General features: G+C 47.8%; 2 protein-coding genes across 5 annotated transcripts in view; one reads left to right on the top strand and one right to left on the bottom strand.

Annotated features, from left to right (window-relative positions):
• BEND3 (BEN domain containing 3) overlaps positions 1-25,460 on the top strand; it is a 35,541-nt gene extending 10,081 nt beyond the window's left edge. The window contains exons 2-4 of the mRNA XM_086707523.1: positions 5,787-5,834; positions 6,334-6,536; positions 19,578-25,460. Coding sequence (XP_086563649.1) covers positions 5,798-5,834; positions 6,334-6,536; positions 19,578-21,824 — 2,487 coding nt within the window. The 5' untranslated portion in view covers positions 5,787-5,797 and the 3' untranslated portion in view covers positions 21,825-25,460. The remainder of the gene's footprint in view (positions 1-5,786; positions 5,835-6,333; positions 6,537-19,577) is intronic.
• The window catches only part of MTRES1 (mitochondrial transcription rescue factor 1), a 24,379-nt gene continuing 21,941 nt past the window's right edge, over positions 25,019-27,456 (bottom strand). For 3 of the 4 annotated variants that reach the window (XM_086707525.1, XM_086707524.1, XM_086707527.1), the window contains exon 5: positions 25,037-25,210. In XM_086707525.1, the coding sequence (XP_086563651.1) occupies positions 25,176-25,210 (35 nt within the window). In that variant the 3' untranslated portion in view covers positions 25,037-25,175. Of the gene's footprint in view, positions 25,211-27,456 lie in introns of all 4 variants that reach the window. The other variant, XM_086707528.1, reaches the window with a different exon arrangement.

The raw sequence follows: 27,456 nt of genomic DNA, 5'->3' as shown, positions 1-27,456 counted from the left end.
GCTTGGGATTCTCTCTCTCCCCCTTTCTACCCCTCCCCCTTCAAAATAAATAAGCATTTTGAAAATCTTAGTGAAATGAATGTTTACATTCCTTTTTTTTGGGGGGGGGGAAGAGCATACACATGACAAGGGAGGGCAGAGGGAGGGAGAGAAACAAATCCCAAGCAGACTCCATGCTCAGCTTAGAGCCCAACTCAGCAATTGATGTCACACCCAGGAGATCGTGACCTGAGCTGAAATCAAGAGTCGACGCTTAACCGACTGAGCCACCCAGGTGTCCTCCCTCCCCTCCATTTTTTGGAAAAGATTTGATTTTTAAGTAATCCCTACACCCGGTGTTGGGCTTGAACTCCCAACCCTGAGATCCAGAGTCACACACTCTACCAACTGAGCCAGCCAGGCTGCCCTTGTGTTGTTTACATTCTTGCAACTCTCTTTAACATCTGACTTAATAGAAGGCAACTGCATCTTCCTGTCTGCCTCTGTATTCAGTCTTTTGCAAAATGACATATCACATAGCTTCTGGAATACTCTCCTGCACGCCGGTAAGAGAAAAGGGGCAATAACATCTCAGTGTTATGAACATAGTTTTCATCTCGTGGACCCCTTGAAGGGGTTTGAATGTTCAATACTGGTAAAATGGCTCTCAAGAAAGAAGAAAAAGCTGTTTTTAAAAATGTCCATTTCTGTGGTGTAAATACGCCCACTGCGGTCCATTTCTGGCTACCAACTCGCCTCCTCTAAAGTCGAGTTGGGGAGAGACACGCTGCGTGCGAGCCAGAATGAGCCAGCTGTGGCGCACCTCTGCATAGGGATCACACCTTGAGAACCACCGACCCAGAACATCTCTGGAAGGGTGCACAAGAGAACGGACATTCTTGCTTCTGAGAGTAACCCAGTGACTGGAGGACAGTGGACTTTTGGACCAAATACCCCTTTATACTTTTTGCGGTCAAATGCTCTATCCCTGAGCTAGCCCCTCTTTTACACTTTTTGAACTTTATTTCATATGCATGTATTATCTAGTAAAAAAGAAAAAGGAAAAAAAAAGACTTTAAGCATCTTCCATTCTTAAAAATGAACTCCAAAAATAGACAGTGACCTATAATTTGTAAATCTTTCCAGCGTTTCCATTTCTTTGTGGCATCTCTTAGAATGGATTTTTTTTCTAAGCACAAGTGAATGGTTCTCACTTCTCTGCCTCCCCCTTGTCTGTCTTCACAGACTTCCTTCCCGCCAGAGGCAGGAGCTGGCTGATACTCAGGCATCAGATTCAGCCGTATTTCAGCATGAGGCGAGGTAGCCCCACCAGTTATTGCATTTATGTAGCCAATTTAAGCAACTTAGCCTTTGTAATTTGATATTTGAGTGGCTAAAGCGTCGTGTTATTTTTGAACGTTCGGGATTACCTTCCCTTTTGTGCTTTTTGTAAACGGAAGGCTTTTCCGATGACACTGTAATCTTCCCCCACCCATGTGCCCTGCATGGAAAATTGAACATTGTCCATCTCGATCTGAGCGGGAGGATAGAGACTATTAGGCATTTTAATAAAATTACATACACTCTTATGAGCTCTGCAACATTTAAACCTTTCCGTACCAATGACGGCCACTTAGCCTGAGGCTTCCTAGGCTATTTGGTTAAAACAAACAAACAAAAAAAAAAGCATTTACCACTGGAAATTGGTCCTGTTTGAGAGTTTCCCTCTAATAGGTCATTGATGTGTTAGAACCTGTGGTATTTTAGTGAGAGGCGGCATCAGGCTACACAGGTCTCGTTGACACTTGTCCCCTTCATTTGTTTAAACATTCCTTTGGGCTTGGCCAGGCGATTCTGAGGGACACGCAACAGCCATCTCTTGGGGCGAAAGCGGATTCTCAGGGACCTGGGGATGCGTAGTTAGAATGTCTCACAATCTGTGAGTCGTGGTGACAGGACTAGGAGGATTTTGAGAAGGAGAGGACATTAAAATGAGAAGGTCCGGCAGGCAGAGGAGACGGTAATCCTAGCAAGCCCAGGTGGGCAGGGGCTGTGGTAGTTGGCAAGTCCTACATGACCTAGAGTCATGTAAGGATCGGAATTTCTGTGGCATGCTCGGCATCCAGCCGCTCGTGTCCACCCAGGATGAGCAACCTTGTGACCATCATCTGGGCAGATGACCAGGAAATGGAGGTAGCAACGTGTGGAGGCAGGTATGTGATGTCCCTCCCCTTTCTACCCAGCCCTGACCATTGATGTGCGGTCATCATGTCAGCTCCAGGATGCCAGGAAGTGACCCGCACATCCCTCTTGTAGAATCTCTATTGTACTGTGGAGTAGAGTCTTCTAGGCATGGAATAGACTGGTTTTCCAAGTAGCTACATGCGGACGAAAGGAGATTTGGCTGCTCCAGTGGCTGTGGGACAGAAGGGTCCAAGGCTGGAAACTGGCCCCTGTGTTCTTCAGAAGAACGTTAATAGAAGAAGGAGGCTTCTGTGATTTCCTCTGTGGGTGGCTGACCAGAGATACACATAGACTAGGTTTGAATCCTACTTCTACTCCTTAGCGGCTGTGTGACACTGGGCAAGTTACCTGCCCTCTGTTCCGTTTTTCCTCCCTTTCAATATTCAAATATTTTGTTTCCCTAAAATGATATTATAAAAATATTTTTTTCTATCTTCATTGGGGTACAGTTGACAAATGAATTGTTTATATTTAAGGTAAATGCCCTCGGTTTCTTTTTCTTTTTTAATTTTTTTTAATGTTTATTTTTGAGAGAGAGGAGAGAGAGAGAATGTGAGTGGAGGAGGGACAGAGAGAGAGAGAGATTGAGAGACAGAGTCCGAAGCAGGCTCCAGGGTCTGAGCTGTCAGCGCAAAGCCCGATGTGGGGCTCGAACTCATGAACTGTAAGATCGTGACCTGAGCCGAAGTCAGATGCTTAACCAACTGAGCCACCCAGGTGCCCCGTATCGCTTTCTTTATCGGTATAATTGGGAATAAAATAGCTCCAGGTGAGGTGAAAGCGGCTGGTGTATCTGGCCCGTGGTTTGTGGGCCGCGGGTGTTAGTGGGGACCCTCACTTCTGCCCCTGCCATGAAATCAGATGCAGTTGTGGGTTCTCCAGGCCTCGCCAACAGGAAATCTCCCAGCTTCCCAAGGAGCAGGGCTGCTTTGCTGGCTGGGAGGGAAGGGGCCCACCGTGCTGTGGCCTGGGTTACTTCTGTGCTAGCCTAGCATCTGTCACTGGTGTAGAAATGCACACAAAAGCAGATGCCCTCCGGTGTCTTGAATGCCGGGGAAGCCGGCCACTGGGAGCCTTCCCAGCTCTCCCTCTGGCTTTCTGCCCACCCACAGAGCTCAGGTGTGTGCTCTAACTGCACCATTTTTTGACTTGGGCTGCTCAGAATTCAGGTGCTGCGTCGCCTGCCGTATGTAGTGTCCCATGGTGCGATTCAGAAAATACCCTTGCTGTCCACCGAGCCCCCCAGTCCCTGCAGAGTATGCGCCCGGCACTGCGCCGCGGGCCTGCTGGGCCGGTGCGCTCGGCCCCAGCCTGTCGCAGTGCCTCCTCCTCGGCTCCCTGCTGCTCCCTGGAAGAACACAGTTGGGCAGATAAAATACTAGATAACCATGCTGCCCTTGCTGTGCACTGTGGTTCTTTCTGTCTGCTGTGTTTCTTCTCCGACACCTGTTTTCTTCTAGGATTTGCTTGTCCTTTAATGCTTTCTCCTTAGCCGAGCCTTTGTGGTTTTTCTTTCCCCAAATAAGCCATCCACCTTCTCCTCCCTTTCCCACCTCTCCTCCCCAGAGACTAATTTGTTTTGTACACTGTGCCCTCTCCGACAACCTTCGCTCAGTTCTGCCCATCTATTCTGCTGCTGCTCCCCTGTGCTCTTGATTTCAGGGACTGCGTTCTGTGACCGTGTGGCAGGGTTTCCAAGGCAGTTGCATGAGGCCTGGAGTACACTTCGTTATGAAGCCCCCTGCCTGGGCTGGGGGTCGGGAGGCTTGAACTTCCCCCTGGCATTGGCCACCTTCTCCACCTCAGACTACTGATGTTCACCTACCTGCCGGTGCCCCCCCCTTGCCACTCCCCACCCCCTGCCAGTGGGGTGATGTTGTCAGATGTGGGGTTTTTTTCCTTGCAATAGAATGGAAATTGCATTGGCCAAAATTCACCTCTGGTAAAACAGCTCTCTGACCCTTGAATTTGACTTCTTATTTTCCCTCAATATCATCTTGTGTGTTATGTTTTTCAGATGGTAGATCGGTGAATGGGAAGTATTTTCAGTGTAAATTCAGTTTCAAATAAATCTCATATTTTCTTACTCGTTTCTCTGAAAATTCATAAAATAGTGATGGAAAGAATCCCTCTTCTTTCATAAAAGAAAGTCAAAGTTTTCGTGGCGCTCTGAGGATAGCACATCACATCGTAGGCACTGTATGTGTGTTGCTATTATTAGTGGATTTCGAAGTTGTTACTGTGTGCATAGATGACCTAGACTCTGTCTCTTGCACACCTCCTCCCCTCCCCCTTTCCCCCATCTAAAACAGAGGACCACACACCATTCTGTGGCTATTTGGTGAATAGTGTACCGGACTTTGTAGATGGCATCCCTCTTCCTTCTAGAAATTTCTGAAAAGATACTTCTTAGTTCTGCTCTCCTCTGATGTTTAACCAAAATGGGAACTCCATGTCTGTAGGCAGCCTAATCAATTGTGGGAACCACGACTCCTCGGTGTCAACAGTAAAGGCTCTCATGTGTATTCTTTTGTAACGCTGCTCCCTCATTCACACCTTATGCTATTTGCGGATGTTGTTATGTAATTTAGGGTAGTTCGGGGAATCTCAAAGATTAATGGTGCTTTTAATCATGGTGTCCATTCCATTCTGGCCGGGGCAGTGGGAGTCGGGGGCTCTGCACCAAACCTGGCAGCCCATACAGTCCCCCTCGCTCTTCTGTGCCCCACCCCCCCGCCCCCTCCTGCCTTGCTCCCTCATCAGGAAAAAGAAAGGTTTGGAGCAGATTATGTGGAGCTCAAGAACTTCAGAAACCCACACTGCCTCTTCTTGTTGCTTTGGAAGGAAGGGCTAGACTAACACCATCCAACAAGAATAGAATGCAGGCCACACGTGTGATTTAAAATTTTCGAGTAGCTACGTTAAAAGAAAAGGTGAAATTAATTTTAAGATAGCTGACATCACTTCGCCGTGTAATCGACGTAAAAAATTATTAGATATTTTACACTGTTTTTTTGCTGTGCTAAGTCTTTGAAATCCAGTGTGTACTTTACCCTTATGGACGTCTTCATTTCGACCAGCCACATTTCCAGTCCTCGGTGGCCGTGTGACTGATGACTGCACCATGGGCAGCACGGGTCTTTCTGCACCACCTGGAGTCTAAGACCCACTCGTGCCCAGAGGAGCCATTGCCTGCGTCTTGGTCTTTGCAGTCTGTGGCTGGAAATGATAAAGCAGGGACCAATAGGAGATCATCCGAACTGAGGTCTCTTTGTAAGACCTGCTTTTCTCAAACAACACTGCCCCTTAAAGCAAAACTCATGCTTTAAGACGCATTCTGCCGACATGCAGTTTGGGGGACGTGCTCGCAGAGGGTGTTCAGAAGGCCTGGCTGTTTCTGAGCAGCTGCGGACAACACTAAGAGGATGCATTCCATGATGTTGAGGAACAGTTTCGGCTTAACCCTCCATTGCCCGGAGCCAGGTTGGGAGGGTAAGGGAATTTCTCATGGGGACAGAAAATTAAGAAATAAATCAAGGCTTTGTCTTTGTCTTTTCATTTAGTGGAATAGAAGATGAACTCAGCTGAATTCAGTGAAGATGTAGAAGAAGGTAAAAAAAAAGCTTCTTTTTAAAACATATTTTTAATTTTAATATTTTTTATTAGGTCATACACTCAAATGGTTCAAAATATAAAAAGATACATAATGAAAAATCCGTGGAAAGTCTCCTCCCACGCCTGCTTATCCCCCTCTGCCCGTACACCTGCTCTAAGTATCGTATGTATCTTTCCAGAATTACTTTTTTTAAAGTATCATTTAAAAGATAGTATTTGTTTCTTTCTCTCCGTCTCGGCTCTTTCCCCCCAAAAAGGACCTTAGAACCAGTTTTGAACAAAATGTTCTCGGATCGTGATTTTATTGTATAGCACTAATGTGGTAAGATAAAAACTGCTAGGTTGGAAGGCGCAGTTTTACTGTGACTAGACTTTCTTACGTGAGTGCTAGTGTCAGAGGGCACCCCGCAAACACCCTGCCGCTCAGGGAACCCTGCTAATCTCCCAGCGGCCCAGTGGTCTTTCCCACTGAGCCCTATTTCTTCTCTGCCACAGTTCTAAAAAATAACACAGTGAAAGTGGAGACAGAGGCCGAAGATGCTGCCCTGGACTGCTCAGTGAGTTCCAGGTCTTCCGAGAAGCACCCTCTGGACAGCGTCTTCCCTGCCCTCCAGGATTCCAGCAAGCGAAAGCCCCCGGGCTGCGATGGCCAGCCTGACTCTGTCCCCAGCGTGAAGAGGCGGCGGCTGATTCCCGAGGTGAGGGCCCAGCTCCTTCCGCTGTTCGCTTGGGCTCTGACCCTCTGACTAGATGCTCTGTCTCTCTCCTCATGAGCGTCCAGGCAACTGCTGAATGCCTGGGCGCGAGAAGGCTTTCGTCTCAGCTGTCCCCTCGATGGCTTAGGTTTCTAGAAGGTGACTTCTCCGACTGCAATTCTTACCTACATCTGGATTCCTTACGGGGCTAGGGGAGTCTCCACAATGCACCTGCTTTTGAGTTCTTTGTTTTGCTTTGCTCTCACTTGACAGCAAGTACTGTTCATTAAAGCCTACCACATTTTACATAGTATACACTGCACACAGATTCCTTGAAAAGTTGAGGGTTGGGAGGTCTTTTCCTAAGTCAAACCGATCTTTTATGTTAGGAGCACGTGTCCGGTGAATCTTTTTGTGAAGAGAATTCTTTTGTAACATGCCTGTTACCCGCTAACCTATAATTTTATGAATTTGCTTTATTTTTTTTTTTTTATTTAAAGATTTTTTTTTTAAATGTTTGTTTATTTTTGAGAGAGAGGGAGACACAGAATCCAAAGCAGGCTCCAGGCTCCGAGCTGTCAGCACAGAGTCCGACATGAGGCTCGAACCCACAGACCATGAGATCATGACCTGAGCTGAAATCGGATGCCTAACCAACTGAGCCACCCAGGCGCCCCTGAATTTGCTTTTTTTTTTTTTTTTTTTTTTTTAAATCACCTGCTGGTTAGATTGAACTTGGCTAGATTCTAAGAGAGAGAGAGAAAATCAAACTGGCCATGGTGGCCCCCTCTAGCAGTCTACAGTCTGGGTGGGAGACAAGACACATACACAGAATGCTTAAGACTGAGGAGAGAGAAGCAGCTTTGGGAGATCAGGGGTCTGGCCCAGGACACCTCACCTCCGTGCCTCCCTGTGGACTGGCACAGTATACCTTAAATTCTTAGACATTTTCCCAAGCTCTCCAACCTAGACACATGGAGACACACGCACACACACACACACACACACAGTCTCTCTCTCTCTCTCTCTCTCTCTCTCTCTCTCTCTTCCTCTCTCTCTCTCTTTGGGGGACCCAAATAGTCATTTCAAGTTCTGCATGTCTGTCCCAAAGAGCCCACGTTTTCAAAGCCTATTATCGTTAGTCAGAACACCATGGGGCATCAGCCTGGGACTCTTTGGGTTGTTACTGTTTTGTTTTAATTTTGCTCTATTAGATGTGAGGGCAAATCCAAATAAATTGGAAATGTATGGATTGTAGAGATTTAGTGAATTTTCAATAAGTAAAAACTATCCTCTTCTATAATTAGCAAAAACAATGAGAGTAAGATTTTCCCCAGCATTTAAATGTAAACGCTTATGTTATAATGAATACCACCCTGCACTCCACATCATGGATCACTGAATGAGACATTTATTTATTTATTTATTTGCACCCCCCCCCCGCCCAAAACAGCTTTATTAAGCTATAATTCACATACTGTGCAATTCACCAATTTAAATTGTACAGTTCAGTGGGTTTTTTTGTGTATATTCACAGTGTGGTACAGCTCTTACTATAATAAGTTTAGAATATTTTCATCACCCCACAAAGAACCTCTGTACCAGTCCCTTCCCTTTCCCCTCCTCGAGCACCTGAGAACCACTCATCTACATTCTGTCTCTAGAGGGTTGTCTGTTCTGGGCATTTCATGTAAATGGAATCATAGAATACGCGACCTTTTGTGTGGCTTCTTTTACTTAGCATGTTTTCAAGGTTCATCCATGCTGTAGCATGTATGAATTCTTCACTCCTTTTTATGGCCAAATAATATCCCCTTGTGGATGTACCACATTTTGTTTATCCATTTAGCACTTGATGGACATTTGGATCGTTTCCCCTTTTTGACTATCATGAATAATATTCCAACAATAAATTTTTAAAAATCTGTCATGCCCTGAAAAAAAGTTGAGATTAGTTGAGATTTTTTTATACCTGTATGAGCTTTTTTTTTTTTTTTTTTTTTTTTTTTGAGTTTATTTATTTTGAAAGAGAGAGAGAAAGAAAGAGCACAAGCAGGGGAGGAGCAGAGAGAGAATTCCAAGCAGGCTCCTCACTGTCAGTGCAGAGCCCGACGCGGGGCTCGAACTCATGAACCGTGAGGTCATGACCTGAGTCGAGATCAGGCACTCCTATGTGAGCATTTTTAATAAAGGATTAATCTAGATATCCCTCCCTTGACTCTGGCTGCCCAAATCCGTCATTTATTGCATGCCTTGTGACTCTGGGGGAAAGTTCCGTGTGTGGATGGCAGTTTCCAGGAGTACGTAACGATTGAGGATGAAATCTCAGACTCCTAACTGCTGAGATCCGTGCTGGGCGAGTGGAAGCAGTAGTAAGATGGTTAGTAGCATAGCTTGTTAGAGAAACATGTAACCATTTTTTCTTCTGTTGTATTTTACACTGTAATTTGTTATCCTTTCCCCTAATGATTGCTAGATAGGTGTTTTCTACTTCCTTGTTCTTACGAGTAGTGCCGCAGGGACCGTTCCGTATGCATAAAGCTAGTACCCTCTGTGAGCGATTCCGTGTGGGTTAGATGCCCAGAGGTTGTCCTGCAAGTGTCGAGAAGTTTGAGAAGCACTATGTTCAGTTCCTAAAGGAACTGCCGAAGACGCTTCCTTCTGTGGGTCACACTACATCTCTGCTTATGATCAATTCTGTAGACAACTTCAAGTTTGCCAGTAAAGGCAGAGTTCGAGAAATGACACACAAAGTTGAGTGTATTGGTTCACTCTTGCCTTGTGACAAACCACCTTAAATCTTAGCAGCTTAAAATCACCACCACCGTATTTGTTCACAGTTCTGTGGGTCAGCTGGGGGTTCTGAGTTGGTTTGACCTGATGGGGGGCTAGGTGGCCCAGGATGGCCTCACCCCCCGCCCCCTTTCCTCAAGGCCGCAGGGCTGGTTGCACCTGCTGCAGCTTCCATTTCTGCACAGTCCCACCCACTGGGAGGCTAGTCCCGGCTTGTGCACGTGGTGTGGAAGAGTTCCCAGGAGCAAGAGAGGCCAAGCTCTGAAGCACAGACACTTTTCACACCTCGGGTTGCATTGCCAGGAATGCTAGTATCCCACTGGCCAGAAAGTCCCGTGGGCCAGTCGAGACACAAGGGTGTAAGTGTAGACTCCACTTCTTTTTTTTTTTTTAATTTTTTTTTTTCAACGTTTATTTATTTTTGGGACAGAGAGAGACAGAGCATGAACGGGCGAGGGGCAGAGAGAGAGGGAGACACAGAATCTGAAACAGGCTCCAGGCTCTGAGCCATCAGCCCAGAGCCCGACGCGGGGCTCGAACTCACGGACCGCGAGATCGTGACCTGGCTGAAGTCGGACGCTTAACCGACTGTGCCACCCAGGCGCCCCTGTAGACTCCACTTCTGACGGTAGGCACAGCAAACTCACAGGGACGGGGGAAGTGTTGTGGCCGTTTTTAGAAAAGTTCAGTCCAGTAAGGAACAACAAGCGCTCACAACAGGAAGGAATTCTGACCATGTGTAGGTTGGGTTGTGGCCTTATGGGCGGTCCGAGGTCGTCCCGTTGTCTCCGTGCACAAGTGGAGTCAGTCTTTATCCTTTCGTCCAGTTTGTTGGAGCGGCATCACAGAGAAGCAGGGCGCGTCTGCGAATTCTTGGGGGCAGAGAGGGAGGGAGAAGGTTCTTAGGATCCGTATTTTAGTTGAATCCTTAGTGTGTGAAGCAAGTCAGAAAAGGTTTGGCGTTGGGCTGTGACTCCATCGAGGATCATGGTGGGGGGTGGGGGGGCCTCCCTGGACATCACACGAACGATGTGAAGGTTTCAGATGCCTCTCGATTTGGCGAGGCAGCAGGCTTCCAATGGGGCTTTGGGCATCACCCCAAATTCAGACATGTTTGGAGAAAAGGGAACCAAAATGTATTTGAATATTTCTAATATGACTTGTTCAATTTACATATCCTAATTGGGCATATATGTTTACTTTTCAATAGATTGGATATAGCGTGCAGTTCTGACGTGTTAGATTTTAGATTGGAAAAGACCTGTTAAGTCCTGGATTTTATTTGGGTGTTTTACTAGTTTTGTTTCTTCTCCTTACTGTGCATAAGATGAGGTTGATACCCGTGCACGCTTTCCTATTCTGTAAAAAGAATATATGTAGGTATAAACCTTTTGAAATTCTTGAGCTCCTTGCAGAAATGTGTCCTGTGAATTCTGTATTTCCTTTTAAAAGTCTGTGTAAGTTGATGTGTCAGTAAATCAATAGCCCTAGAACCTTTGGGAATTTGAAACAATCTATCGGTTTTATGAAATTATAGCATATGTTGATTTTTCAAAATGGCACTAGTCCTAGTTCAGAGTGAATAATGCTTATGCTTCTCCCCCTGAATTTTCTCTGATCCTTCTTTTATTTTTTTTTTAATGTTTATTTATTTTTGAGAGAGAAAGCGTAAGCAGGGGAGGGGCAGAGAGAGAGGGAGACACAGAATCTGAAGCAGGCTCCAGGCTCTGAGCTGTCAGCACAGAGCCCGACGCGGGGCTCGAACCCACGAACTGTGAGATCATGACCTGAACCGAAGTTGGACACTCAACTGACTGAGCCACCCAGGCACCCCTTCTCTGATCCTCCTTACATATGTCATTGCTGCTTACAGTGTCATCGCTGCTGGGGGGAGTAAATGCAGCTTTTTTTTTTTTTTTTTTTTTTTACCACCGAGTGAGGCAAGAGGAGCCAGGAGGCCAAAACAAGCGATAATCCAAAAAAGTGGAAAGGAAGTTGAACAGTTACTGAGTGCCCACTTGACAAATACACCATTCATTATTTAATCCAAATGACAGGCCAGTGATGACAGAATTTACTAGCTCTACTAGACAGATGAGTCAACTCAGGCATAGAAGTTAAAGTGCCAAGATGCCAGTGGGGCAGGCTTGTTCCTGGTATGAAATACCAGGACTGATTAGACGCACTCCCTGCGTCTGGGAGGCGAGCCCCACCTTCTCTGATCCAGCCCGTAGGAACAGTAAATAGTTAACTCGGGAGTCAGACGGGGAGAGTTCGCTGTGGCCTTTGGTCAATTACGTGACCTCCCACATCTCAGGGTCCCCCATGGTGATGAGGCATAATACTGCTCATCCCATTGGTTTCTTATGTGTGAGCGAGCCCAGCGCAGGGCTTGTCCCGTGTCAGCCTTCAGAACTGTATATTTACTACCTCCCAACACCCATCTCCAGCTCCCATCCCTTGTGGTCAGTCTTCCTCTGCCTCCCTTCACATTTATCGGAACGAAAGTGGCACAGCATTGCCAAGGGAGACCATCTGACATCCTTTAGGACACTCCAGGCTGAGCACCCTTGATTCTGAACACCATCCAAGTCAGAACATAGACCACCTTCCATCTTGTCCCCCAACCTCAAAGAAGGGAGGAGGACGAAGGGTGGGGGGTAGGATTTGAGCGGTAGCCCTGGTGCCAGAGGTACGTCACATCCAGACTCCCGTCAGTGCTGATGACTCGTAAGTGACATTTAGTACAGTACTTAGAAGAAATGTAAAACCTCCCTCAAAAAACCTAACAAAAGACTGTATAAAGACTTATTTGGCACCTCCGCTGGAAAAGGCTTCATAGCCAAATACAGCAGATGTGGGAGGTGAGTAGCCAACATTTTTATTGGTAATCATCCTTTTGTTCACGGAAGTGGGGGTGATATTCAAGCGCTGTATGCCAGGCAGGCGTTAGCTTTGTTCTGCTGCGGGTTTTTGTTTCTTTGTTTGTTTTTAATTCTAAAGCGCCGCTGCGTTTTGTTTTTCAATCGGAGAATGGAAACGTCATTTCATTCAGTGCACATTTGCCGCTTACCTCCTGAGTGGTGGAGACTGTGGTACCAGCTGGAGATTCAAAGTCATTTCTGCAGCACCCGTCGCAGATAGGTACCGTGCATTCCCATTTTAACGAGGCTCCGAGAAGTCAGTGCTCTCAAGCCTGCTTGATTTGGACCTGTGCAGTTGAACACCACAGTTAAGGGGCTGTGGGGTATTTGTAAGATGTTGTGAGAAGCCTTTGAAAATGACCTGCCCTGACAGTTTGCCACCCCCCTGGCCTGTCTCTTCTCCATTGTGATTGCCTCATCTCCCAGGTTCTTATTTCTTCAGGCATCACAGCAATTTCTTCATCCGCTAACAGTATAAGGATGACCCGAAGGGTAAAAGCCATGAGGTCAGAGACTGTCTAGCTTGTTTCCTGTGTCCCCAGAGCCTTGCATGGTGCCTGCCGGATGCTAGGTACTCAGTGCTCTTTGCTGACTGGCTCTGTGTGGCAGAGAGGTCTGCCAGACCTTATGACTTCATGGTATCTGGTCATTTAATGGTAATGGTGATGATGAAGAGAAAAGTTCTGTTGAAAATGAAAAAGGTAAGCTCCACCTCTGCCTTGGTTATTTATGCCTGGCCCCCTAGGAGTTGATTCACATGGTCTACCCTTGATGCCTTATTGATTCTCTACTCTCCGGAAGGCGTGCTGCTTTCTTGGTGTTCCAGTTTGCTGACTCTCTGGGCACCGTTTGGCCACTCATCATTTGTCAACCTGAATTCAGTGACGGCCTTTGGATTCGGAGTCATATGGGGAAGAAGTTTAATGCTTGAAGGATTTCCACGGTGACCCAATCCCTGGGGTGTAGCTGGATACGGACACGTGGAATCTCCCCTACATGGTCTACTTAACGCTCTCTTGGAGCCCAATATCAACCTGTTTTTGCTCATATTCTCCAGCAAGGGATTTGGGCCTTCCCGCTGGAGTCTGAGGGTATTAGCCGTGGAATGAAATGCCCCGACCGCATCCAGGAGATGCTGGCACTGCCGAGCCGAACTGCGCACAGAGTTCCCATATGGCTGGAAGATGAGCCTCAGAGAATTGGGGACGTGTCAGCTCTAGACACCCAGTGCCAAGTAGCACAGATTTAAAGATTTCTTGATACTCCTAGACAGCTGAGCAGAGATTTTATCATCAGCGGCAAATGCGGCCAGCCCGTTGTCGCCTTGGCAGCATTCGTGGAATTAATTGGGACACTGAGCTGACAGGACACCAGTGTGGGGATATCTAAGAACCTTCTCTTTAGTGCTTGTGTTGTGTTTTGTGTTGAATTGTGTATTTAAGGTCCCTGGGAGGGAGGAATGTTGCCCTCTACTGGGACTCTAACTTAATTTTTTTATTCAGGCAAGTTAGCCAAAAATGTTTCTACTGATGGCAGTGTTTCTAACATGCTGAGTAGAAACTGCAATATTTTTATTAATGATCCTGAACAGTGAGAGCTATAGAGGGGATTTCCAGTTCTGATACACTTTGGCCTTCTGCCTGTGTAGGAATGTGGGGGAGTCCAATGACTTCTATTTGTTATTGGTATTCAGGCAATTCACCCAGAAAATTTCCCTTGTACTTACTCTCTACACTGGGTGTTAATTATGGCAGATCTCTCTCTAGAACGTGGGTACTTTTGCTGCATGGCATGTGAGTTTCTGGTGATCTCTGCTCAGAATCTTTATTTTTTTTATTAAAGAGAGAGAGAGTGTATGAGCAGGGGAGAGGAGCAGAGGGAGGGAGAACGAGAGATGGAGAGTCTTAAGCACCTGAGCCAAAATCAAGAGTTGGATGCTCAACCAACTGAGCCACCCAGGTGCCCCCAAAATCCTATTTTAAATGTATTAGTGGGATCACTTGTAAAGCAAAGACCCTTTTTCTAAAATCACTCCTAATGTATTTATGATTTTTTTAATGATTGCCATTAGAAACTCAAATTCCTCTATATTGGTTAAACCTCATGGTAATTTCATGATCCATAGGACTTCCAAAATTATTTTGGTGTAATTGAATTTAATGGTGAATAAGTTGCTAAAATCTAATTTACAGCCTACAGGAATTAGCTAATAAGGCAGTTTGAATTTATTAGGGCCGTGCTTTTCAGCGGTGTGCAGTTGTAAATAAATTCACCTTGTAGAGAAACAGAACTCACGTACATGGATTTGTATGTAAATGTACAGACACAGAAACAAAGCAAAACTTTCCCAAATTTACTTACTATGTGCAGTGCACTCTGATATTTTCTATTCTATTTTCTTTTTTTTCCCTCCTCCCTTCCTTTTTTTTTTTTTTTCCTTCTGCCTTTCCTCAATCTTTCTCCCTTCTTATGCTGGTCATGACCCACCAAAATAACTTCATCATTTAACTAATGGGTCATGACCCACAGTTCCAATTCCACTCCAGTGTTGGAGTGAACACTTTCCTCTCCATCCCTTCCTTTCTCCAAGTTTATGATGTGTGTGTGTGTGGCTTCCTCCCTGCCTCCCTCCCTTCAGAATCCTTTGCTCTCTGTCTGATAGCAGAGCAACATTGCTGTAAAGAGCTTCAAACCCCACCTTCAGCTCTGATGTCCTGTGCTCCTCCCCCGCCCCCAGTCTTTAGGACAAACAGACCTCTAAGAAGTGCCTTCCATGAGTGACTAACCCTGATGCATTATAGGAAAGTCCTCCTTTTGTTTACTGCTTGAGAGTAATCATTACAACTAGTTTAATAAAAAGCCCACTGTGTTACCTCTGCTCTGGTTTGGGAATATCACTGCTTAATAATAATTATATTCTAACAGTGAATATTTATTAAGCACTTACTGTGATTCAGACAGGGCTCAGTGCTTTCTGTACATTATCTCATTAAGTCTTCATAACTACCCTGTGAGACATACCATTATTTATCCCTGAGGTACTAGAAGCTGAGGCATGAAAAATCATTTGATTTGGCCAAGGTCACAGAGGACAGCGCAAGCCGAGATCTTATCCACGCTTTTATATCTCTCTACAGACATGTTATTCATAAAGCTAGTGGCCTATCTGAACAGCTCCTTTTTTGAAAGCACGTATTTGAGAATCTTAGAACACCTTGCCCTGTTTTAACCGTCCGTGCTTGTGGCTGACAAACATTCATTGAGCAATTCTGTGTCCCAGGCATTTTGCAAGGCACTGGGTGGGGGTAGACTCAGGAATGACATGGTCCCATCATATAACAGTCATACAGTGTGATGACGATGGGGGGCAGCTTGGTGAGGAGACCCCAGCAGGGAGAGGGGCAGGCGGCAGGTCCTTCACGGTAGTAGGCTTCTCCCACCCCAGTGGCTCCTGGTCCTCTCTTCCTGAGAAGCATGGGTTGGAGGAGGAGGGCCAGGCCAGGTGCCTTTGACGCTTCATCACATTATACAAACAAACCTTGAAGAAAGTATTGGGCAGCTCCATGGGATGATTATAACCCTTATAAGAATTCCTCTATCTTCAGGGGCTCCTGGGTGGCTCAGTCAGTTAAGAGTCTGACTCTTGATCTCGGCTCAGGTCATGAGCTCACGGTTCTTGAGATGGAGCTTCCGAGTCCGGCTCTGTGCTGGCAGTACGGATTCTGCCTCCCTCTCTCTCTCTGTCTCTCTCTCACTCACTCAAAATTAAATACACTTAAAAAAAAAAAAAAAGAATTTTTCTATCTTCAGGTTCTTACAGAGTAGAGTAGCTTTTCTTTTGCATTGTTATCAACAGAGGCAGGCAAAAAATGAACCTTAGTTACTGTAATGTGAGTCAGATTATTCCATTATCTACAAGAGAAGATCCATATATTTAAATGAAATATAACTTGTGGGTGGCTTAGAAGGATCAAAGTTTTATATGTTTATGTGGCCTCATTGCTCTCTTTTCACCTTAGACCTACCTACCTATTTATTGCCCACATGCCATTGCAAATCTAGCCTCTCAAGATTGTCTCTTTTCCCTACCCTTTTCAGGCTACAAGAGAAAAACACATCATGTACTGTTTTGTGCTGGCATTAGTTATTTGAAGTCCTACAAATGACATTGAATCTGCCTGGGTGAGACAAACTGAGAGCAGACACGGTCTTCCAGGCCTCTGCTACTCAGAGAGGACCAACAGTACCTGGGAGCGTGTTAGAAAGGCAGGCCCAGGGGAGCCTGGCTGGCTTGGTCAGAAGAGCACGCAACTCTTGATATCGGGGTCATGAGTTCGAGCCCCACATTGGATGTAGAGATTACTAAAACAATAAATAAACTTAAAAAAAAAAAAATTAGAGGAAATGCAGGTTCAGGGACCAGAATCTGCATTGTAACAAGGTCCCGGGTGATTCACAAGTATATTAGAGTTTCTGAAGCCCTGGCCTAGGCCGCCCTACACCAACCATATTTTTCCCTGGGTGTGAAGCATCCAAAGGATGGCCTTTGTTCTTCTCAGTTCTGCAGTTGCTGGGGGCACACATCTGTCAGTAACAGCAAACACTTTGTGCTTCGGCCCTGCGTGTTCCTGTGACACCTACCAGTGTTCACCAGTTAGCTCTTGTGCTCGATTAAACCCTCAAAAATGTATTCCAGTAAGTTTGGGGGTCAAGTTTAACATTTGTCGAAAACAGGTTAAGTTGGGAATGAACTACAATGAATGGCACAATATATACCTTTTGATACCATTTGATACCTTCTGACATATGTGTATGCCAGTGAGGCTATCACCATGATCAAGATAATAAACAGGAATCATCCAACACCTTAAAGTTTCCATGTGCCACTTTGCATCTTTCCTTCACCCCCAGGTGACCACTAATCTGCTTTCTGTCATCATTGATAGGTAAGTTTGTGTTCCTGAACACATGATTCTGAATGGAATCATACAGCATGGCCTCTTTTGTTTAGCTTATTTTTTTTTTTTTTAACTGTTTTCTTTTTTAAAAAAATATTTATTTTGAGAGAGCGAGAGAGCGCACATGCGTGCACACACACACTGCAAACGAGCGAGGCAGGGGCAGAGAGAGAGGGGAGAGAGAATCCCAAGCAGGCTCCGCACTGTCAGTATAAAGCCCTATGTGGGGCTCCAGCTCACAAACCATGAGACCGTGACCTGAGCCAAAATCAAGAATCAGATAGTTAACCGACTGAGCTACCCAGGCTCCCCTGCCTGGCTTCTTTTAGCATAATTATTTTGAGACTCCTCATGAGTAGTAGTACATGTATGAGTTCTGTTGCTGAGTAGTATTCCATCCTATGAATATAGCACAGTTTGTTTATCTGTATACTTGTTGATAAAATTTTGGGTTTCCAGCTTTGGACTCTTTACAAATAGGGCTGCCATGAACATTTGTGTACAAATCTCTGTGTGATTAACTGCTTTCTTTTCCCTTGGTAAATAAATATCTAGGAATGAAATACCCAAGTCGTATGGGCCATGTATATTTATCTTTTTAAGAAACTACCAATTGTTATGCCATATCATACCCCCCACCAGCAGTATGGGAGGGCTTCAGTTCCTTTACATTTTCCAGCGCTTGGTATTGTCTTTTTGTTTGTACCCATTTTGGTAGGAGTGATGAGGTATCTCCGAGTGGGTTTTAACTTGCCTGCTACTAATAAGCATCTTTTTGCACGCTTATTTGCTATTTATATATGTTGTTCGAAGTGGCTATTGAAATCATTAATTGAGTTGTATGTCATTATTGAGTGAGAGTTCTTTATGTATTCTGGATTAAGCTCCTTTATCAGATAGATGGCTTGACAATACTTCTTCCAATGTGAGCTGTTTTTCTTTCTTTTAATATTGTCTTTTAAGGAGCAAAAGTTTTTGTGGTTTTGATGAAGTCCAGTTTGTCAGTTTTCTTCTCTTACGGATTGTGCTTGTGGTGTCATGTCCAAGAAATATTTGCCTAAACCAAGGTCATAAAGGATTTCTCTTATGTCTTCTAGAAGTGTTAGAATTTTAAATTAGGTTTTACATTTACACCCACAATCCACTTTAAATTAATTTTTTTACATGGTGCGTGTAGGCTGGAAGTTTTTGTTTGTTTTGGCATATCTATGTCCAGCTGTTCGGCATCGTTAGCTGAAAGATTGTCCTTCCTCTCCTGAATCTCCTTTGGGCCTGTGTTGAAAATCACTTGTCCACATATACGTAAATAAGCCTCTTGGCCTGTCCAGGGCCTGGCAGCAGGGGAGACCACCGGTGAAAGCAGCAAGCACTCTGGGTTCTTAGATGGCCAGGGTGATGGCTGTCTGGCTGTGGAGGCTGGACTCAGGCTTGGGGTCTTTAAAGACCCCAAGTCCACTGTTGCCCTGGGAGTCCTGCAACAGTGGACTTGACGAGTTTCCCTGCTATCCTTGGGCGAGTTGAGGAAATCATCCCTGAAAATCAATTTGGTAGGGTTTAATTCTCTCAGTGTCCTTTGCTGAGCAAGGCTGGATAGTACATGGCAAGTACCCTTGTAGATACATAGGAGAGGCATTCATTATGTACGGTGGCTGCCTTAAGACATCGGGGCTTACTCGTCTCCTGCAATCTGCTTGAGAAGGGCCGCTGGACCAACGGGAGACGGTGACTTAGACACCTGGGCGAGCCCATCACGTCACGGAATCCACAGTTGCACAGGCCCCGGGACAGTTCTGGGCCAGCCCTTTTCCGGTCTGAGATAAGATGTCATTCCAGACGGTGGTAGAGTTGCAGCAGACCCCAGTTCTCCTGTGCGTATGTGCCACTGTGCACCTCGGGAGCCATCTGGAGTGGAGACGCCTGTTCTCCTAGAGGCTGTGGACTGGAAGACATGCCGCTGCCTTCTGGAGCTGCTGTGGGCAGGAGTCCTTATGCCTTCCTGAGAGCAGACGGAGGCCCGGGTCAGTGAGGTGACCTCAGGGGCTTCTCTAGTCCTTGTGGCGTCTCCCGCCCCCAGCAGCACTGTTGCCCCTCAGGCCCTGTGTGCAGGAAGTGCAGCACCGGAGTCCTGCAGGAAGCTGACGCCTTTCAGGTCCAGGCCGAGCCTCTCTTAGGAAGCAGGAAGAGCGAGCTCTTTTGGCACAGGGGTGCAGGTTTGTGTTAGCTGTGCGTTCCCAGACCAGCAGAGTGAATAGGGGCGAGGGTGGTGCTTTCTCGAGTGCTTCCAAGATTGACCTTGGCACCTCCGTGTGACCGAGACCTGGGTTTCATGTAGTAAACCGGAACACCCTAACACAGTGTTTGTTTTCCAGGCGCTCCTAGCAGGCATGCGGAACCGGGAGAACTGCTCGCCCTGCCAGGGCAACGGAGAGCAGGCCAGCAGGGGCAAGAACCTGGGCTCCGCGTGGCCTGGCGAGGAGGAGCCCTGCGGCGAGGTGACCACCCCCTCTTACAAGAAGCCTCTGTATGGCATCTCGCACAAGATCATGGAGAAGAAGAACCCTCCCGCCGGGGACATGCTCAACACGTACGAGCTCTTCGAGAAGGCAAACTCCAGCAACAGCCCCTCGCCGCTGCGGCTCCTGAACGAGCCGCAGAAGCGGGACTGTGGCAGCGCCGCAGCGGCCACCGACGGTGACCCCAACATCTACTTTCTGATCCAGAAGATGTTCTACATGCTCAACACGCTGTCCTCCAACATGTCCCAGCTGCACAGCAAGGTGGACCTGCTCTCCCTGGAGGTGAGCCGCATCAAGAAGCAGGTGAGCCCCACCGAGATGGTGGCCAAGTTCCAGCCGCCCCCGGAGTACCAGCTCACGGCGGCCGAGCTCAAGCAGATCGTGGACCAGAGCCTGTCGGGCGGTGACCTCGCCTGCCGCCTGCTGGTGCAGCTCTTCCCCGAGCTGTTCAGCGACGTGGACTTCTCCCGCGGCTGCAGTGCCTGCGGCTTCGCGGCCAAGCGGAAGCTGGAGTCGCTGCACCTGCAGCTCATCCGCAACTACGTGGAGGTCTACTACCCCTCGGTGAAGGACACGGCCGTGTGGCAGGCCGAGTGTCTGCCCCAGCTGAACGACTTCTTCAGCCGCTTCTGGGCGCAGCGGGAGATGGAGGACAGCCAGCCCGGCGGCCAGGTCCCCGGCTTCTTTGAGGCTGAGCAGGTGGATGCCGGCCACTTCCTGGACAACAAGGACCAGGAGGAGGCCCTGTCCCTGGACCGGAGCAGCACCATCGCCTCCGACCACGTGGTGGACACGCAGGACCTCACCGAGTTCCTGGACGAAGCATCGTCCCCCGGGGAGTTTGCCGTCTTCCTTCTCCACCGGCTCTTTCCCGAGCTCTTCGACCACCGGAAGCTGGGCGAGCAGTACAGCTGCTATGGGGACGGCGGCAAGCAGGAACTGGACCCGCAGAGGCTGCAGATCATCCGCAACTACACGGAGATCTATTTCCCCGACATGCAGGAGGAGGAGGCCTGGCTGCAGCAGTGCGCCCAGCGCCTCAACGACGAGCTCGAGGGCCTGGCGCTGGACGGGGGCAGCGAGGGCGAGCCCGCGCGGGACGACTGCTACGACTCCTCCAGCCTGCCGGACGACATCTCCGTGGTCAAGGTGGAAGACAGCTTCGAGGGCGAGCGGCCCGGCCGGCGCTCCAAGAAGATCTGGCTGGTGCCCATCGACTTCGACAAGCTGGAGATCCCGCAGCCTGACTTCGAGGTGCCGGGCGCCGACTGCCTGCTCAGCAAGGAGCAGCTGCGCAGCATCTACGAGAGCAGCCTGTCCATCGGCAACTTCGCCTCGCGCCTGCTGGTGCACCTCTTCCCCGAGCTCTTCACGCACGAGAACCTGCGAAAGCAGTACAACTGCAGCGGCTCGCTGGGCAAGAAGCAGCTGGACCCGTCGCGCATCAAGCTCATCCGCCACTACGTGCAGCTGCTCTACCCCCGCGCCAAGAACGATCGCGTGTGGACGCTGGAGTTTGTGGGCAAGCTGGACGAGCGCTGCCGGCGCCGGGACACGGAGCAGCGGCGCTCCTACCAGCAGCAGCGCAAGGTGCACGTGCCGGGCCCCGAGTGCAGGGACCTGGCGAGCTATGCAATCAACCCCGAGAGGTTCCGAGAGGAGTTTGAGGGTCCCCCGCTGCCGCCTGAGAGAAGCAGCAAGGACTTCTGCAAGATCCCCCTGGACGAGCTGGTGGTCCCCTCGCCCGACTTCCCGGTGCCTTCACCGTACCTGCTGTCGGACAAGGAGGTGCGTGAGATCGTGCAGCAGAGCCTCTCCGTGGGCAACTTCGCCGCCCGGCTCCTGGTCAGGCTCTTTCCGGAACTCTTCACCGCCGAGAACCTCCGGCTGCAGTACAACCACTCCGGCGCCTGCAACAAGAAGCAGCTGGATCCGACGCGGCTGCGGCTCATCCGGCATTACGTGGAGGCCGTCTACCCGGTGGAGAAGATGGAGGAGGTGTGGCACTACGAGTGTATCCCCAGCATCGACGAGCGGTGCCGCCGCCCCAACAGGAAAAAGTGCGACATCCTGAAGAAAGCCAAGAAAGTGGAGAAGTGACGGGCGCCCCGGGGACTGAGCGTTCTTTTGGAGCAGTGAATGGTATCCACAGACACGCACCTTATGTCAGTGGGGAGTGGCTTACTACATTTGCACACGTGAACACCACCCAACCACAGGAAAGAAGCCTTGCGTTCGGTCTCTCCTGCTCACGACTTTTGTCCTGTGCCCCAGTGGTGCCGCAGGAGTTGGGGAGAGCTGAGCCGTGAGAGTAGGGAGGCCTCAGGAGTGGTCCTCTCCTGGGCTGTGTCCCCCCACCCCCCTGCAATTTCAGATGCATATTCAGCAACTCTCTTGTTCCTCTGCCCACATTTTACATCTTCCATTTTTATCAAAAAATTTTTTTAATTAAAAAGAAACCCTTTTTTAAAAAAAAAATCATTGGGCTCTTTGGGGGCCATTTTACTTAGAAAAAATATCTTTTAAATATTTGAGATGAAGTACTGTAAGATGACTTCAGTTGCTGGGATTTTTTTTTTTAAGATGGTTTCAGATTTATGAAATTTTTATAAGTGCCATGTTCATGCATGATGGCCAATAATAGCTTCAGGTGGCACAGAGACCAATTTTCCTGACCTTGTCTTTTACATCTGATTTTAGAAGGATCAAGATGCCCCCTGGATGGCAGTAGAAGGGATGAAATAGTGTGATGTCCTTTCCCACCATGGTCGCGTTCTCCCTTCCACTGTGGTGCTGAGGAAGGGGCCTCACACGGCCTGGCCTGTTTGTAGTTGCCATGTGGGTAGAATGTCGTGCTCACTCTCTGTAGACGAGAACACTGGATGATGATGATGATGATGATGATGATGATGATATGAATGTAGATAGACGTGGAAACACGTACACAATGTCATTTGAGCTGTGTCCTTCCACTGCCCCCTTCCCTCTCTACACAAGGATGCTGTTTGGAGGGGCAGACACATTTCCTTGGAAAACAGTCTGTGTGGGTGTTTAGCTTCTTGTTTGATTTAAGGATGGGCCCCTTTGGGCTCACCAAAGCTGTTTACTTTCCGTGTATGTATCTGTGTGACACCCAGGTTCTGGGAGCTGTCTGGTGGTCTCACCACACCTCAGTGTTAGCCCCTCCGGTCGGTAGCACATCCTTGTTCCTCAGGGCAAGCCCAGGCCTCGGGCCCTCTTGGGGATATTTGGCATTGGAAGGTCACAGGTCATTCAAATGGGGCTTCCCCTGTCCCTTGCCAGAGTCCACTCAGTTGTCCCCTCGGACCCCCTAGGAGCTCTGCCGCCCTACACCTGGCCAGTCACTTGGCCTCGGAGTAAGACATCTCCTCTCCTCACTGGTTGGGAAGGCCAGACTGCTCCAGGCCAGTGGCATACTCTCCAGGACTACCAATCGGGAAATTCCCCAGCACGTAAAGTCCTGAAAAACAATACCTTTATCTACCTGACTTTGGGGTCCCAATCCCTACGAGGGAAAGGAGACAGTGTAACCCAAGCTGAATACATCCTACCAGAAACTCGGAAAATGAACTGAATCACACAGGGTAGTCCTAAAACCCTTGTGGGATGTTGCTGATTGAATAGCCTAGTGGCTTAATGTTTTGCTACCTTAAAATGCAGAAGTAATCGAAACAATCTGTGAATTTTCTTTATACAACCGATAAGGACTTCAGTTCCGGTGGCTATTTGACGTAATTTTGCCTACACCCAGAGGGCTTTTTTTTTTTTTTTTTATGACAAGATTTTGAGCAATGTAAAGTTGCTGATCTAACTTTAGTAAATTCGCTTTTAAATGTCACTTACAGATTATTTCTGTTGAAACTGCAGCCCTAAATTATTGCAATTTAGAAATGCACAGGGACTTAAGGACTCTCTCACCTACACCCACACCCACCCACACGTGCACATACATTTTCTTCCTACGAAACAACTTAAGTGGGATGAAGGGGGCCTATAGGAATAACAAGCTCAGCCTCTTTGTGCCTGGAAAGAAGGGACTAGAGCATCCAGGAAACTCACTTTTTCCTCCTCACTTGGGCCTTTCTCTATGCCTTAGTCTCTCCAACACACACGTGCGCGTATGCGCGTGCACGCGCCCTACCCAAAGATGGCGGTGGCGCTCTCGCCCGCCAGCCCTGTTGGTTGGAGAGTGCCATGGAATTTGTTCTGGTCTCTAGGATGTGTCCAAGAGGATTCCAAGCCATGCGAAAATTGCCCTGCTTTCTAGAGGGTGGACTCTGACCCTGCAACTTCAGAAGCACAATCATTTATTAATAACGCAAAGTCCTATCTACCCACGTTAGAGAAATCAACAGGTTCTAGGAATGAAATGTGTTTCTTCACAGCCTAGAGCATGTTCAGTTTTTGGAAGCTGTTATTTTGGTGGTTTCCTTAATACGTTTCCTGCGTAGGGCTTCTCCTCCCCACCCCACCCCACCCCACCCCACCCCCGCCCCAAATCTTAGAGTCCCTTTTAGAGAAGAGAGGTGGACGCACTCTGGGAAGTCGTTTCCTGTCCCTCTGGACTGTCTCACCAGGAAACACCTGCAGGTGTCTGTCTGTATGGTGTCCTCAGTTCTCCAGCCATACAGGTGGGCTCCAAGGCTCCAGGGCAGTTTTTTACACGAAGCAATAGAAGTACAAAATACTTAACTTTTTTCAAAATTTAATGTTTTCCATAAAATGTGTTGGTAAACCCCGTCCCCCTCCCCATCTAAATTCATGGGTTTTTACTTGTTTGTTTTGGGGTTATTTTTTTCTTCGTATCTGGAGAACTAAAGAATTAGCACGGACACATTCTGATGGTAAGTAAAATAGCCAGTCACAGTAGGTGGTAGTGTCCCTCGTTTTCTCTGTTAGTAAGTTTTAAAAGAATGTATGAAGGTAGTCATGAATGTACTGTTCTAATCCTGCTTCAGTTCACTTTGGCTGTGTCTACATGACAACAAATGTTTGACAGGGAATAAAGTTGTCTAGTGTCATGGGCAAAAGTGTGCCCCTCCCCCTTCAGCGTTGGCCCCAAATCTTCCTTTCTCCTTAAGTTTGGGTGGAGGGGGTGCCGCATCAGCAGCAATCATCAACCAACCAATGGGATCTACTTAGTGGTGAAAGGATTAGCTGTTTCAATGGTAAGAGTCACTGGCCTGACCACACACCGCAGCATGGCCACTTGCGTTCCTACAGAGATGGCCTCAGTTTCCACCCCTTTCCTCCCCCCCCCCCCACAATGTTTGCTTCTTGTCTGATTGGGATGGGGTCCTGAGACCCCCGGTGAGAAGTCACTGCGACCTCTCACCCTGCCTGGCTGTGTGGGGAGCGGCGTGCGGTGGACGTGGGGGCCAAGGGGCTGTTCCTGCCGTTTGGAAATACTTGCCTCGTGTAGATCCAGCCTTAATGTTTTTCTGACATCCTAGTGATAGCAGACCCTGCACAAAGTGGATATCAGAGTTAATACTGTGAGGAGACAAAATAATGGGAATAGTTTTACCAAAGATAATGAAATACCACATAATGTCTGCATTTTACCATTGATTTGAGTGCATCCTTAGAAAACTGAATGTAACAAAAACCCAGGACATTTTTGGAAATTGTATGCTCTCTAGCAACTGTGTGTGAATTTTTATACAAGCACTGTTTTATGAGTTATATAAAATGTTATAAAACTAGAAAAAAATATGGTGTTTGCAACATCTTGTTTTCTTAGGGCACAGGTCTGCCAGAACCTGTGTCGGTCGGTTTGTTGGTTTGTCTTCCCCCCTCCCAGGGGAGGGCGTGACCGCTCAGGGGGGATCCCAGCCTCTGGGGCTGCCACCCTGCCTGTAGGGCTGCAGCCCACAGAGGATTGCAGTTGGCCACCGCTGAATGAGAGGTCGCCAAATAAGTCCTAGCCCTTTTCTACACAAACCACTTCCTGGCCACATAGTGGGAGGTACATTTGACCTTTTCATACCTTTCCTGGTCAGGTGCCAGACCAGCCCTGCTGCCAAGGTAGCAGAGCTTCACGGCACTTTTTTTTTTTTTTTTTTTGGATCAAATGGGATTTAGTTCCTCAAAACTAATATGATTACCTGATAACAAAAGGAAGGATGCGTGTTTCCTCTCACCTCTTCTGTTTGGCTAATGACAAATTACTAACTTTAATATTTGTAGTAAAAATAGTATCTCAAGTTGTCAGAGAAACGTTTTTGGCCCAGGGGTCACAAAGATACAAAGGAATTTGTGGCTTGTGATTGGAACACTTTTCCTACAGCCGCTGTGTGCTCAGTTGTGAATCCTGACGTGTGTGTGTGTGTGTGTGTGTGTGTGTGTGTGTGTGTAAGCCTCCTCAGCAGGCTAGGGTGGGTCAGGGGCTGGAGTAGCAAGTTTAAGCAAGACGTGAAGGAAGACTAAATTCGTTCATTCTGGCTGTAGGTATGTTCGTTTTCTACCAAAAAGAAAAAGTCACAGAATTTCAATATATGGGAGCTTACTTACCAAATCTAGTTCTCAGAGGTAAGAACTGCACACTAAATTATTACGATCACTGGAATGGTGAGGTGCAATCGACGCTCAGGGAGCTTCTAAGTGAGTTACCGCCCCCCACCCCCCTCCGGCCAGTGGTGGGAAAGGAATGAACATTCACTGCCTACTCGCTGTAATGGCACCTAACGTTCACTGACTATAAGCCACATGCCAGGCACACCAAGAACCGTACCTTATGATCCTCTCGAAAACCCTGTGAGGTAAGTCCCATAATTGTGCCTGTTAAGAAAGGTATGGCCCTGAATGGTGTACATACTATCTCATTTGATTCTCACAAAAACTCAGTGTCTTGAGCACTATTATCTGTTTTGTGCTAAGGAAGCAGAAAGAAGTATGTTTCTTGCCCAAGTTCACACAGCTGGCAGATGGCGGTGTCAGGGTTTAAACCCGTATGTCCATTCCTACGATACCACACCATCCTGGGTACTAAAGCATCCCTGGGTCACAACACACAAAGATTCAGATCCAAAAACAAATGCAAGTCAGTGGTGTCCTTTATCACCCACATCCTCTAAGCCCCAATTCGATCTTAGATATGGGTGTGCTGGTTTTAGAATTGCCGTGTGTGAAATCACTGGCGATTGTGGAGACCCCTGTTCTGGTAATAGGGAGCAAATTTGGGGAGAATTTGTGAAAGTAATTGCCGAGGGTCAGGTTCTCTAGGGGCGGAGCCTGAGGGCATCCCTGAGAGATTGGTTGTGGGTGTGCCCTCAGGAGAAGGGGGCGGGGGGGCAGGGAAGGCCAGGAGCAAGAGTGTAGTCTCCACTGCAGTCCAGTTTCATCCCCATACAGGGAAGACCTAGAATATGGGTTATTTGGCATAATTAGACCCAGCTGAGGCAGAGGGGCTGGCTGGTTATTGTCAGAGGTGTTTCCCAGGGAAAAGGGTAGCTTGCCCAGTAGGATGGCCAAGGGCCCGCTCCAGAAGGGCTGCCGTGAGCGGTTAGCTGGCCCTCAGCGGCTAGGGGTTGGATGCACTGGTAAGGGATCTGGGTAATATTCTATCAGCATCGGGTAGGGTCAGAACCAGCAGAGGGCATGTCAAACCAGATCAGTGGGCTCCATCCCCAGGGATTCTGCCGCAGCAGGTCTGGATGGCGCCCAAGCATTTGCATTTCTAATAAGTTCCCAGGTGATGCTGGTCCTGCTG

Source organism: Puma concolor, chromosome B2 (genome assembly GCF_028749965.1).
Source record: "Puma concolor isolate L17-30 chromosome B2, mPumCon1.1.hap2, whole genome shotgun sequence".
Taxonomy (NCBI): Eukaryota; Metazoa; Chordata; class Mammalia; order Carnivora; family Felidae; genus Puma; species Puma concolor.
The sequence above is the reverse complement of the archived record's forward strand: the minus strand, read 5'-3'. Positions and strand labels throughout refer to the sequence as shown.